This window comes from Talaromyces atroroseus, assembly GCF_001907595.1.
Source record: "Talaromyces atroroseus strain IBT 11181 chromosome Unknown scaffold_10, whole genome shotgun sequence".
Taxonomy (NCBI): Eukaryota; Fungi; Ascomycota; class Eurotiomycetes; order Eurotiales; family Trichocomaceae; genus Talaromyces; species Talaromyces atroroseus.
This window is the reverse complement of record NW_017971442.1, coordinates 413,296-428,856: the sequence shown is the minus strand read 5'-3', so window position 1 is coordinate 428,856 and position 15,561 is coordinate 413,296. Positions and strand designations below refer to the sequence as shown.

Below are 15,561 nucleotides of genomic sequence, written 5' to 3'. Positions count from 1 at the left end.
TGACTTTAATAAATTTCTTATCACGTTTGAGTCAGCACTATATTAGCGCAGATAATGGGAGGTGAGTAAACCTTTTTCCGGTCGACAGTATGGTATTGCTCATTACTGTCGCGGATGGCATTATCATCGGTCTTTAGCCACCCATCTTTGGTGATAACGTCGTTTATCGCCTCTGGTTTGTGCCAGTATCCCGTCATGGTACTTGGTCCCTGAATCACAGCTCTCCCGTCTCGCCATCAGGCATTCTTGTAGTGCCATTATCGCTCATGATCATGGTCTCATAATTAGGCACCAGCTCTCCTGCGGCTGCCGACTCGGACCCCTTATTTGAATTCCACACCACAGGAAGGCCGGACATTCTGGAATAAACATTAGGTACAGCAGAGCTTGGGAAAAGTTTTGTGCATAGTAGTATAGGTTCGGTCATACTCAGTAGGCTCAAAGGCTTGTTTCAGGTTCACGGTATTAGTAGACCAAAGCTGTTCAAATGCCTCGGCCTGCTCTTTTGCTAGCGCTGCGGCGGCGCATATAACTTCTCGGATGCTACTCAGGTCGTACTTGCCAGTCTAGCTTAGATATCCTTCGAGATTCCGACCACGATGGGCGGAACTGTGTTCAGGCCAGTCAGCCATAACTTTTCAATGGCAGACAGTATGTTGGGATCTGGGGATGCGGAGCGACAATGAGATATACCAACGCAGCCAGCCCGTGATATATGGGAAGACAGCAAAGCCAGCGGGATGTTGCCCGGCCCTTCCGGTTTGCCCAGCTCGCTTGCTATCGAGATCAAACATGTTGCTCATTTGCATAGCATTGGCGAAGAAATTGTAATGAGTCACTTCGGCTCTCTTGGGGAGACCGCTGGTGCGGAGGAGTAGAGCAGCATGGCTGTGTCTTCGGAACTTGGCGAGTTCTGTGCATGATCTTCACAGTTAAAGCCAGCTGCTTCCTGCAGGTTTGCTAGCACTGAGAACCAGTGCTTCAACCCCTGGGGTGCGGTCTGCGTCTGCGACTCACGAAAACCACGCTGTAATACAAACACTCCCTCTCTCAAGCACTACTCATGTTGCATCCTCTTCGCACAACACGAAGCACAGTTGCATGGTGTTCATCTGATGACTGAGTTCTCGTGTTACGGAATTCGGGTTCGCAGGAATGTTGATGCTACGATGGGCAGAAAGACACTGTTCCGGGTTACAAGCATCACCCGATCGCCTTCCTGTAAGCTATTCTGTTGAAGGCCGCTGGCCAAGCGCTTCGACCACTACCGGAGCAAATGTAGGATTATCTGAAAGTCGTCGGGTGCCGATGTGTCGATGTAGAGCAGGGTGTCCGGCAAAGCTTTGGAGAGCGACGGAAATAGGAAGGAGGGAATTTTCGTGCGAGGAATTGGGACGACCCATCGAGACCGTTCTGGTTTGCTCGAGGTCGACTTGATTATGGACACAGTGGCGACAAAGCGTATAGTTGGCAGTTACCGATTTGGTTCTTGACGAAGATGATGAGAAAAGAGGAGATATATTCCCGTTTCAAGTGGGGAGTGCCTAAACTACCAAGATTGGACAATGACTCGGGGTCCTAGCATGGTCTGATAGCATTCAGTATAAGTGACAATCCATGCTTATAATGCGGATTGGTTCGTCAATAGTGCCCAAAGAATACGATTCGGCTCTGATCAAGTTAGTCTACACCACTTTTAATTGACCGTTGACTTTGTTGCAGCATATCCGTATAAAATCGACAATAATGCTGTCGAAACGAAGGGTATGAGGCCTTAGTGTGCTGTTTGGCGCCGAAGTTAGTGGCATAACTAGTACATGTATATGAACATAACTAGGGTATAAAATACTGACTCGGGCCCAGGGCCCAGCAGGTTCTCGTCTAACCTTTCTCAATCTCTCTTTCTCTCTCTTTTCCACTGAACCCCGGCTGGCTTGAGCGCTACAAAATCCTCGCAGGCGTAAACTAGACGGGACATGACTCAGGGTTCCAATAGGCTGCGAACGCATTTTCTACTTATCTCTATACTCGTTGTACTTGCCGGCCTCTTTACCGTGCGCAGTCACTCTCCTGCGCCGCTTTCCTCCGACTATAGCATGGCAGCCAGAGCGGCCAACCAGTCCATGCGCGCCATAGTCGCTCACGAGAAAGGCGGACCGGAGGTTTTGAAGCTCCATCAGAACTACCCACGGCCGGTGCCCAAAGCCGGCGAAGTGCTGATCCGCGTGAAAGCGTTTGGCCTCAATCGGGCCGAAATGTTCACTCGACAGGGCCACTCCCCTGGAGTGGTTTTCCCGCGCATCCTCGGAATCGAGGCCACGGGCATCGTAGAGGAGGCACCCTCTAACGAGTTCGTCAAGGGCCAGACGGTGGTGACTGCCATGGGCAATATGGGCCGCATGTATGATGGCGGCTACGCGGAGTATACATGTGTCAACGCGACGCAAGTCAAGCCGATCCAATCCACCACCGTACCTTGGAACGTCCTGGGCGCGCTGCCAGAAACCATGCAGACAGCTTGGGGGAGCTTGTTTGGCCCTCTGAAGCTCCAGTCTGGCGACCGTCTGCTCATCCGTGGCGGCACCACGACCATCGGGTTGGCTGCGGCCGCCCTGGCCAAACACCACGGTGCACACGTTGTGTCTACCTCGCGCAAGCCTGAGCGCGAAACTATGCTGCGAGACCATGGCGCTGATCATGTCATCATCGATAGCGGCTCCATTGCCAATGAGGTGTTGGCACAATATCCCGAAGGCGTTGACAAGGTGCTCGAGCTCATCGGCGTAGTCACCATGGCAGACTCGCTGAAAACCCTCAAACCCGGCGGCATACAGTGCATGACGGGCATCGCAGGCGGCAAATGGGTTCTTGATTCCTTTAGCCCGTTGCCCACGATTCCCAAGGGCCGCTACCTGACGACATACGGTGGGAGCAGCGATGACTTGCTGGCGACACCACTCGATGACATTGTAAAGCTATTTGAAGATGGAACAATGATTTTGCCTATCAAGACGTTTAGCATGGAAGAAATTGTGGAAGCGCATCGGTTTATGGAGTTCGAAGGCGGCGCCAAAGCAGTAGTCCTTGTAGATTGAAGTCTCATAGAGCTATGCTACCAGATGAATATGAAGAAATCATGTTTTGTGATTTTGATTCGACTTGGGCTTTCATTATTTTACAAACAGATCTACCTAGGTAGTAAAGAACTACTTCTTCGCATACGACTCGGTGATACCATATGATCCTCCACCGTGATGGCCTTGCCACCCTCCGGCGGACTTCCATCCAGCGAAGAGAGAGGGCGGCCTGATTGCCATCGAGGAAAAAGACAATACTATAGCGATCGGTGCCACCCTCGTTGACGACGCGATGTACGCTGCTTTTGTGAAAGCACCCCGTCCACACCTTGGGCCTCATGAAGAAACGCCGGGCCACCACGGCTGGGCCACTGAGGCCATGTCGATGCCGAAGTAGTATCCCTCCTTGAGATCGGGGAGGAGTCCAGCATTGTAGTACTGGGAGGCCAGGACATTGTAGCCGCGCATGCCAACGTTCTTTTTGGCGTCGAGAGCGCTTTTTTGGTCGAAGGGAAGCGCAAAAAGGCGACGCGCAGCTGCAAAGGCGGCTTGCTGGGCCTGCGACTGCGGCGAGGAAGGGGGTAACATCGATCGTGGGAATGGTGCCAGCGCCGGTGGTGACAGGCGTGGGTGTACAGGGCTCCGTGGGCGAGAAGCTTTGTAGAGGGCGACCGGCACCGGGTGGCAGAGCTGAGGAGACTATAGAGTCTCATGGCGATGGAGCATTCTTAGTTTAGTTGCACGTTCGTAGCGCATGGGCTGAAAAAGGTTTATCTCTCGAGGCGGACCCGGAATTAGGGCTCGCTCGCTCGCTCAGCTGCTCAGCCCCAAGTTCCAACCAGACCATACGAAGTATACATAAGCTTGAATCAAGGCTGTAACTACCTCTCAGGCTCTCTATTCCACGTCATGAAGACTACGGCAGATAAATCTAGCGACTATGTGCTTTGCTAGCGAAGTTGTTATTAGCCACAGGGATATCTATATTTTCTCGACCATTTCCCTCTGCAGTCATGATTGCCGGATCCGGTAGTGGGCGGGACAAGTGGAAATAGCCCTAAAAACAAGACTTCGGATGCAAAGCCTAATTTAGTATGCGTAATTCCACACATGCAAACTGTTCAAAGAGTGCAAACTACAGGGGTGCGTGTCTAGGGGCGGCGCTATGCTCGGACTGTCTCAGTTAAAACAGATGCAAACTTCCTAAAGAGGTGCAGCTCTGCAAGATGCAAACGCATTCTGGATACCAGGATACAAACCCTTGCAAGAGGTCAGAAATGCAAACTGTGCAAAAGGTGCAAACTGCCTAGCTAGCACTGTCTAGCAGAAGCACTAACGTAATCCACACCCGAGCGGATCACACCACCGAGCGGATCACTCAGCTCCAAGAAAGCGTCTTGTATAGATTTTAAATCTTAATTTTTAACCTAAAATAATAATTATATATAAAAAATTAATTAGTAATATGATTAGGGCATTAAGGCCTTCTATGCTTAAAAATTCTATATTTACTACATTGAAATTGATGACGTACACGTGGTTGAGAGGCTAGAAACTTAGGCTTGGTTGGAGCAGTAGTAGAAGCTTAAGATACCTTAATTAATCTATTTATAAATATCTAAATATCTTCTCTAGTAATTCTTTACTTATAAGATATCTACTTTTTAGATTATATACACTTTCACTTCTCTTTCTTATGTATAGCTTGTAAATCATGAACTTCCTTTCATATAATAAGAAACTCATTAATATTAGTCTTATATGCTTTTGATATACAATTAATTACTTTATTAATAACTTTAGAGAGATTTTTTGTATACTAGCTAATTCATTACTTAATTATATTTAATTGGCGTTTAAATTGATATGGATTTTGAGGTATCTATAAGCATGATGATTAAGAATTACTAGATAGATTAAAAAATAGTATTAGAGTTTTTAATTAGATAATAAATTGACTATAAACTTAATCTAGATTTAATAAAATTAATTTAGTTACTTTAAAGCTATTCTAAATAGTTTTAGCTTTATATACTATTATATAGGCCTTTAGAAAAGTAGTAAGAAAGTTAATTTTATTAATATAATTAAAGCTAAGTCTTATCTGCTGCTTAATAAGCTTTCTATATTGTTGCTTTAAAACTATAAAATAGCTAATATTAAGAGGTTATAAGAGATATAAGAAATATAAAAGTATATAAATTAGAATAATTTTATTCTTAATATATATATAATTAAATTCAGTAGTTAAATAGTTTTTATAGCTATTAAGAATTAATATTTGATATTATCTAATTATCTAGCTATTTATATAAGGAATAAAGTGATTAATAAGCTAATTTATGCTAATCTAATCTATTATCTATCTATTATTACTAATATTAATCTTCTAATTATCTAAAAGGGTCTTAAACTAGTCTTTTTAGGAGTATTTAGTAGCTTTAAAGATCATATATAAAAATAAGGCCTAGTTAGTAGAGTTGACTATTTTAATTATAATTATCTATTCTTAATTACCAGGCTATAGTAGATATAGATAGTTATATTAATTGCTTTTAATAATAATCTTTACACTTATATAAAGGCTTATTATAAAGCTAATTTTATTAAAATTATAGATATTCTTTAATAAGATTTCATATTTAGCTATAACCTTTTATACATAATTAAAATATTTCTTAATTATTTTTAAATCTTTATATTTAGCATGCTTATAATTATATCTTCATAAAAATTATATTTTTAGCTCTAAGCAACATTTAACTAGATTATAAATCTAGTTCTCACCAACTGTTTAATTTTTATATTAAGAAAGAAGAATATTAGCCATATCTTATACCATAAAAGATCAGGGAGATAATCCTTGCTTATCTAGATCTAATATCCATTTAATAAATAATTTTTCTTTAAATTAAGTCAATTTATGCTTATTTACATATATCTCAGCTTTCATTAGGATATTATTAAGGCAGCGCGAGAGAGTTATATATGATATATTATAAGTGCGTGCTACATAATAAATTGATGATAATTTTCTATTTTTAAAATTAGATATAGCTAATAAGATTCATCCTTCTTGTTCCTAAGAATTTAATTGATTTTTATTAGGAATTAGTGGCATATTGGCGCGTTAAATATAGAGAGTTGTGTCGGAAACTTGTCGGAAACTTCGGTTCGGTTACCGTCGAGTATAGCTAGGATAGCTATTAATGGGCGAAGTTAATAGACTTCTAAGGTTGAAAGGTCTCGGTAGATAAAAGAAATAAGAATAAGGCTATAAATATCTTAATTAATAAAAGATTATATACTTAAGTTATTATAATTAATTTAAAATAATAGAAGAAAATTAAATATATAATAAATAAGCATCCTTATATAGCTTTTCCTCTATTATAATCAATATAATAATAGCTCTATCCGCTCTATCTTAATTAATATAATTAATATAACAATGATTCTGCTAGCTCTGTTGCCTTAATCCTAAGATTTTATAGATAATTCTTTATTTCAATATATATTAGTCCTATAATAATTAACCTAATCTATTAGCTATAATATTCTAATTCTCTAATAATCCTCTCCTCTAAAGACTAGCGTCTTAATAGCTCAATAAATAGCTTATATCCCCTAAAGTATAGGTAACTAATCCTAACTTTCTAAATATTCTAAATATGCAATCTTATGGTCTTATATTAACTATATCTTTAAAATAAAATATCAATAAGAATAATTTTATACTATATATTAAGTAATCTAGTATAAAATTATCTTTATTTTATTTTTACTACTTTTTACTAAATAAAATTTATATAAAATTAGAAATATTATTATGTTGTAGCAAGTGTATATAAAATAGTCGTTATAAATATATTTTAATAGCTTTGTTTAATTTTATATAGAAAAAACTTCTTCGCACTTAGAAGCGCTTGGAAGAGGATGGGGATAGAATAAATACTAAAATTAAAGCTCTCTTAGTGAAACATGCCCATCTCAATAAATAATAGAAGTTATTACAAAAATATGCTGGTCAATTCATCTAGTTAGATATAAAAGATATTAAAGAGTTAAAAAAATTAAAAAAAATAAAAGAAAAGATAAAAGTAAAATAAGTAAAAAAATAATAAAAAATTAAAAAGCTTTTAATTACTATTTTTACTTTGTAAAATAATAATCTTATCTTTAATATTAACTTTAATCCTTCTATCTTTTTTAATTATATTTCTATCTCTATTTTTAAATCTTTTTAGAATAATTTAAGTATTTAATAAATTTCTATATATCTTCTTCAAGTCTATATCTTTTCTATTTTATAAAATAGTAAATATATCCTTTTTCTAACTTATATTATAGTATTCTTTTAATTTTATATTCTTTATTGTCTACTATTTTATCTTTATTTATTAGATTAATAATTAGTTCTAATAATGAGATATAAAATATTAGATATATTTGCATTCTTACTAGTAATTAAAATTTATAATTATTATTTATAAGTTTTTCTTTAATAATAAATAGTCTAAATTTAATTATATTAAATTTATTACTTAGTCTTGTACTTTTAATATTAAAATTTTTTAATTCTGATATTTATTATAGAAAATAAGCTCTCTTTTTCTTTTTAAATACTAGCATATCCTTGCGCTTCTTATTATAATATTTTTTTATTCTTATTTCTATCTATTTAATGTCTTTTAATAAATTACTATATATTAATTATATATATATTACTTAGATATTTATTTTATTAAATATTCTTTCTTATTTAATATTTTCCTAACTCATCCTTGGAATTCTTTTTAAATTAATGAAATATAGTATTTGTCTTATTGATATATTTATAATATTATTTATTATAAACTAAATAATTAATAATAATTCTATTTAATTATCTTAATTCTAATCTAAGTAATATTTTAAATATTATTTAACTACTTAAATTATTCTTTTAGTCTAGCTATTAGTCTATTAATAATATATAGTTAATAGATTATATTTTATTTTATAATTTTTTATAATTATCTACTAAAATTTAGATATAAATAACTTATCTTTATTAGATATGATTTTACTTAGTAATCTAAATATTATAAATACTTCTTATAATATTAGTATTATATATTATTATGTTGTTAAATTTTTTAGTATTAGCTTTAAAATAATATATTTTATAAGTTTATCTATAATAATAATAGCTTTAATATATATAATTCCTAAAATAAGATTCTTTAACTCTAGTAAGCCTTATATAAAATCTATTATAATTTTTTATCATGCTTTTATTAATATTTCTAGAATCTGCATTCTTTTATAAAATTAATAATTAATTAATTTATTATAATTGTAACTATTATATTTCTTAATATAATCTTCAACTAATTTTCTTATTCTTAGAAAATAGTATATTTATTATATCTTTTTTACTATTTAGTTAATTCTATGATGTCCTTTAATTAGTAAATTATAGTTTATTTAAATAATTTCTATAATTATTGAAAATAATATTAATATTAATTTTTTCTAAATAACTAATCCATTCTTAATTACTATTTTATTATTATGTAGTACTATCTATAGTATTTTATTATTTCTAATAACTTCTACTATCTTTTTATAAAAACCTTTGCTTTTTATTATAATTATTATTGCTAGTATTATTTTATTATTATAGTAAATTTTATCTCTATCTTTTACTAATATATTTATTTATAACTATTATATCTTAATTATATAATCTACTCTTCTATTTAATACATTAATAATAATGTTTTTTTTTCCTTTAATATATTTAATTTGAAACTTAAACCTTAATAGATATTTTAATTATTTAATTTATTTATTAATAAGCTCTTTTATTGTTATAAAATATTTTAGATTATAATAATTGCTTTTTACTATTATTTTTTCTTTAACTCTTTATAAGTAATATCTTTATTATTTAAATACTTTAATTACTATAAGTAGCTCTTTATTATGAACATTATAGTTCTTTTCTATAATAATAAATTGTTTAGAGTAGAAGATAATAAATTATAATTATCTATTATCTTTTGGTTATTCTAAAATAATTTTTAATATATATTCTAATATATCTAGTTAAATTATATTTAGTTTTTCTAGATTATAAAGCATAAGAATTAGTGCTTTTCTAATTAATTCCTTAATTTTCTTAAATACTTACTATTATTATTCTATCTAATTAAATTCTTAATCTTTTTATAATAATTCTATAATTAGTTATATTATTTCTATATAATTTTTTAAATATCTTCTAATATATTCTGTTGTGCTTAAGAATTGTTATATTTTATTAATATTTATTAAGATAAGCTAGTTAAATATTATATTTTTTTTTTTAGATTAAATCTTCAATCCTTCTAGCATATAAATTATTTCTAAATAATTAATAGTTGTAATATTAAATTCACATTTCTTGATCTTAAGTATTAATTCTTTATTCATAAGTACTATTATAACTAGTTATATATGTTCTTCATATCCTTCTGGGTTTTATAAGTATATAATAATATTATTAAAGTAAACTACAATAAACTTATTTAAGTATTTCTATAGAATATATATTATATATTATATAAATTATGCTGGTAGATTCTTTAAATCTATTAGTATAACTACCCATTCAAACAGTCTTTTATTTATAAGAAAAGCTATTTTCTAAATATTATCTTTAATTATTTATAGGTTATAATAATCTTATTGAATATTAAAGATTATTATAATCTTTACTTCCTGCAACAGATCTCTTTTTTATTCTTAATAAAACATCTTATTCATATTATCTATTATTCTATTATTTAGTATTCTATAATTAATAATTATTCATTTAATTATATCTTTCTTATTAATAAATATTGATTATACTAATACTTTTCTATATCCTGGTTATATATACATTATTTTATAAAACTTATTAGTAAATTTATTCTTAAGTTCTAGTTTATCTCTTGACTTATAATATTATTTAACTAATAATAATATAAATCCTTCTTTTAATTTAATTCATACTTTAAATTCTTTATTATATATTAATAATTACTATTCTTTTTTTACAAATAATTTAATAAACTTATAATACTTTTTTAGTAGCTTTACTAAAATTTCTATAAATTCCTTTTCATATAATTTTTTTAGCTTTGGCTTTATTTTCTATATTTTTTTAATAATTCTTATCTTATTAATTATTTATGCTTGCTGGATTATCTTAATTTTTTTTATATTATTATTTTTTATTCTTTTTTTTTTTTTATTACTTAAGTTTCTCTGACTATTTTATAATTTTTTTATATTTTATACTTTATTTTTCTTATTAATATATTTAATATTTTTAGCAAATATTATTTTTTATTTCTATTCTTTTACCTTTTATACTAATCTTTTAACTTCTAGTAGTATATTAAGGATTTTCTTTAATTTCTTATATAGCTGTGCAATTTCTTTAATATTCTTTTTAATTATTTATATCTTTAGTACTATTTTATTAACAATTATTATTTCTTTAGTCTAGTTGATTATTAGATTTTAAATTTATAACTATGCTATTCTAAATATAGCATTATAATATTTTTTTAATACTAGTATAATATCAAGCATAATTATTATAGTATATTATCCTAATTTTATAATAATATTTAATGCCTATCTTTTATAGCTTTGACTGATTATTTCTCTATTAATAGAGATAATTATTATTTATTTATTAATCTAGATTATAAATAGTCCTACTTCTTTTATAAATTTTTTTCTAATATAGTTATAGGTTACTTCTAAATCTAATAAAATTCTTATATCTTTCTTATTGATTTTTACTAATATTATTATTATTTAATTAACTGCTTTCAGCTTTATAATTATTATAATAAATTTTATTATAATTATATATCTTTCTTAATATTTTTATTAACATTTAAAGTATTCTTTAATATTATAGTAATATTATTTATATAATCTTTCTGCTTTGCATTTAGTGATTGTAATATTATTATAGTAGAGATATATAGGTTCTTAATAAATATACTAATATTCTATCTATTCTTATAGATATTCAAGTCTTAATTCTTTAATCACTTCTAGGATTCTTAGAAATTATTTCTTTTATTCTTTTTCCATAAGATGTATTTTGTATAATAAGTTATAATATATTATCTAATATACTTCCTAATACAAATTTCCTTCTAATGCTAGATAGTGATAATAAGAATAATTTCTTATATATCTAGTTATTTTATTGTAAAAGCATTATCTTTATTTATATAATATATACTTATATATATTTACTAGAAATATATACATTTATCTATATTATTAACATATATAATATATCTATTCTTTATAGTGCTTATATTCTTTAATATAATCTTTTCATTTCGTTTAAGACTTCTCCTAGTAAATTGTATTTGCTAATATATAATTATATTAGTTATTCTCTTAAAGCTAAATAATATTATTTTATATTTTATTTAATTCTTTTTTAATAGGGTTTTTGTCTAATTCTTAATATAGGTTCTTATAAGTTATTATTATTAACTTATTATTCTATAATATTAGTTGAGTATAAAGCAATTCTTTTAATAAAGATTTTACTTAGGTATCCTTTATACTAAAATCTTCTATATTAATTTTTTCTAAATTGGTATCTTTACTGCATCCTTCTAATAAGTTTTTAATATTTTTAAGATAATATATAAGAAATGTTTAACTAATTAATTTTTTTTTTAAATTATAAGATTAATATTCTTTTCTTATATTAATACTAACTTATCTTGCTTATTTAATACTCTTTTTAAAACTAAATCTTTTCTATTTCTATTTTTTATCTTTATTACTTAAATTATTAAATATTTTCTTTAATTATTTTAGAGCTTTCTACTTCTTAATTTATTATATTTATTCTATTTAAATTTATTTATAATTTATTATCTATTCTAATTATTATTTTTTATCTTTAACTAATTGCTTTAAATCTTTATTAGAATTAATCTTATTATTAGCTATTTCACTAGCTTTATTATTATTAATTATAACTAGTAGAATTATTATTATAATTTGCTCTTTTAAATTTAAAGTGGTTAATTTCTAGTTCTTTCTTAGCTTTTAGCATTAATTTATAAAATAATCTAATTTTTTATAATTAAAATAAGCTTTATTTTTTCTTAATTTATCTTTCTCTTTTTTAGATAAGATTATATTTAGTTATATTATTATATCTTTATTCTTATCTTTAATTTACTTTTAATATAAGTTTGCTTTATTTCTTCTAAATTCTTCTTTTTTTATTTATTAAGTATATATAATTAAATTAATCTAAAATACTACTTTTATTATTACTTAAAATATTTCTAGTTATAGTATTATTATTAAGATTTAATCTTTAATATTATCCTTTAGTCCTTTATAAAACTGGTTTTTAAATTCTTAATTATTCTATAAAAGTCTTTCTAATATTTATAAGAATTTTAAAATATATTTTTTAACTGAGATCTATTATTTAATATATTAAATCTTATTAATAGCTTTAATTTTCTTATTAATAATTCCCTATAACTAATTAAGTTTTTCTTTATAGTATTAATAATTAGAAAATATTATAATTATCTTAGAATTTCTTTATTCTTTATTACTATATATATAATATCAGTTAATAATATATAAAATAAACCACTTTATAGCCTCTTTATTAAGAAAACTTAATACTATTAATATTTTATTAGATTTATTTATAATTTATTTACTATTATATATAAAATAAAATTATATTTAAGCAAGATATATCTTAAGAGTTTTATATTTTCTCTTAAATAAAATCACTATTCTAATCTTAATTTCTTAAAATATTTGGCTTAGTCTTTTTTTATTATTAATTATAGCTTATTTTAATTCTTTAATATATTATAATAGTGCTATTATATCTTTATTATTAATAATTATAATATTCCTATTACTAGTATTAATAATTTATAAATTAGGACTTAGAATTATTAAGACTAAAGTTTAAGGTATTATTATTATTTATTTTTAAAACTTCTCTTTTAACTAAGGGTTTTAAATTATTAGAAACTTTAGTTTAATTATTATTAAGTATAATTGTAATAGCTATTAATAAGCAAAATTAATAAACTTCTAAGATTAAAAGATCTTAATAGATAAAAAAAATAAGAATAAGACTATAAATATCCTAATTAATAAAAAATTATATACTTAAATTATTACAATTAATTCAAGATAATAAAAAAAAACTAAATATATAATGAATAAGTATTCTTATATAGCTTTTCCTTTATTATAGTCAATATAGTAATAGCTCTATCTACTCTGTTCTGACTGACATAATCAATATAGCGACAGTTCTGCTGGCTCTGTTATTCTAACCCTAAGGTTTCACAGGTAATCCTTTGTTCTGATATGCATTAGTCCTGTAGTGACTAACCTGATCCATTGGCTGTAACGTTCTGATTCTCTGACAAAACTTCAGTTTGGTTACCATTGAGTATAGCTAGGATAGCTATTAACGGGCGAAGTTAATAGGCTTCTAAGATTGAAAGATCTCGGTAGATAAAAGAAATAAGAATAAGGCTATAAATATCCTAATTAATAAAAGATTATATACTTAAGTTATTATAATTAATTCAAGACAATAGAAGAAAACTAAATATATAATAAATAAGCATTCTTATATAGCTTTCCTCCATTATATTCTTTATAAAAATCTTCTGATTTCTTTAATATATAGATTATAGCTATCATAAAAATCCTTTAATTTCTTTAATGCATAGATTATAGCTATCATAAAAATCTTCTGATTTCTCTGATGCCCTAATCCTAAGGCCTCACAGATAATCCTTTATTCTGATATGTATTAATCTTATAATAATTAATCTAATCTATTAGCTATAACATTCTGATTCTCTAACAATCTCTTTCTTTAAAGATTAATATCTTAACAGCTTAATAAATAGCTTGTATCCCTTAAAGTATAGATAATTAATCCTAACTTCCTAAATATTTTAAATATGTGATCTTATAGCCTTATGCTAACTATATCTTTAAAGAAAACAATCTCAAGAAACTCTCTTCTCTTATATATTGAATAGTTTAGTATTGCTTATTACTTTCTATACAATTAGTGTAGTGATTTAGAAAAGACTTACATCAAAGCAGAGTTCTTTAAATATTATAATAAGTATATTTATACAAATAATTATTATTATATTAATATATTTATATTTAAGATAACATAGAAGTACTTTTTTAAGATTTAAAAGTATCTTTAAGAAGAAGAAGAATAGACCTTAGCTAAGATTCTTTACTTGTGAAAATAGTAAAAACTATTAAAAAAATAAGCTAAAGAATTCCTTTAAAAGGATATAAAAGATGTCAAAGAGTTGGAAAGATTAGAGAAAATAGAAGAAAAGGTAAAAATAAAATAAGTGAAAGAATAATAAAAGGTTAAAAAGCTTCTAGCTGCTACTTTTATTTTATAAAATAATAATCTTATCTTTAATACCAACTTTAATCTTTTTATCTTTTTTAATTATACTTTTATCTCTATTTCTAAATCTTCTTAGAGTAATTTAAATGCTTAATGAATTCCTATATATTTTTTTTAGATTTATATTCTTTTTATCTTATAAGATAATAGATATATCCTTTTTCTAATTTATATTATAATATTCTTTTGACTTTATATTCTTCATCATCTATTACTTTATTTTTATTTATTAGGTTAGTAGTTGGTTTTAATAATAAGATATAAAATATTAGATGTATTTGTATTCTTACTAGTAGCTAGAATTTATAATTATTATTTACAAGTTTTTCTTTAATAGTAAATAGTCTAAATTTAATTATATTAAATTTATTATTTAGTCTTATATTTTTGATATTAAAATTTTTTAATTCTAGTATTTATTATAAAAAGTAAACTCTTTTCTTTTTTTTAAGTGCTAGCGCGTTCTTGCACTTCTTATTATAATATCTCTTTATTCTTATTTCTATCCATTTAATATCTTTTGATAAATTGCTATATATTAATTATATATATATTGCTTAGATATTTATTTTATTAGATATTTCTTCTTATTTAATATTTTCTTAACTTATCCTTAGAATTCTTTCTAGATTAATAAAATATAATACTTATCCTATTGATACATTTATAATATTATTTATTATAAACTAAGTAATTAGTAGTAACTCTATCTAATTATCTTGATTTTAATCTAAATAATGTCTTAGATATTGTTTAATTACTTAAATTATTCTTTTAGTCTAGTTATTAGTCTATTAATAATATGTGGTTAATAAATTATATTTTATTTCACAATTTTTCATAATTATCTATTAAAATTTAGATATAAATAACTTATCTTTATTAGATATAATTTTATTTAGTAATCTAAATATTATAAATATTTCTTATAATATTAATATTACGCATTATTATATTATTAAATTTTTTAGCATTAGCTTT

The 15,561-nt window shown here is 27.4% G+C and overlaps 1 protein-coding gene across 1 annotated transcript, besides 3 other annotated features; it reads left to right on the top strand.

The window, feature by feature from the left end:
- Nucleotides 1-1,976: 1,976 nt before the first annotated feature.
- UA08_06945 (hypothetical protein) lies at nucleotides 1,977-3,095 on the top strand (the record flags this gene model as incomplete). The annotated part of the gene is made up of 1 exon (XM_020262267.1): nucleotides 1,977-3,095. The coding sequence occupies one exon, from the start codon at nucleotides 1,977-1,979 to the stop codon at nucleotides 3,093-3,095; it is 1,119 nt and encodes a 372-aa protein (XP_020117790.1).
- Nucleotides 3,096-4,410: 1,315 nt separating this feature from the next.
- Nucleotides 4,411-6,224: a repeat region (Identified by RepeatMasker using a combination of RepBase library and repeat library created with RepeatScout).
- Nucleotides 6,225-6,235: 11 nt separating this feature from the next.
- Nucleotides 6,236-13,554: a repeat region (Identified by RepeatMasker using a combination of RepBase library and repeat library created with RepeatScout).
- Nucleotides 13,555-15,561: part of a repeat region (Identified by RepeatMasker using a combination of RepBase library and repeat library created with RepeatScout) that runs on past the window's edge.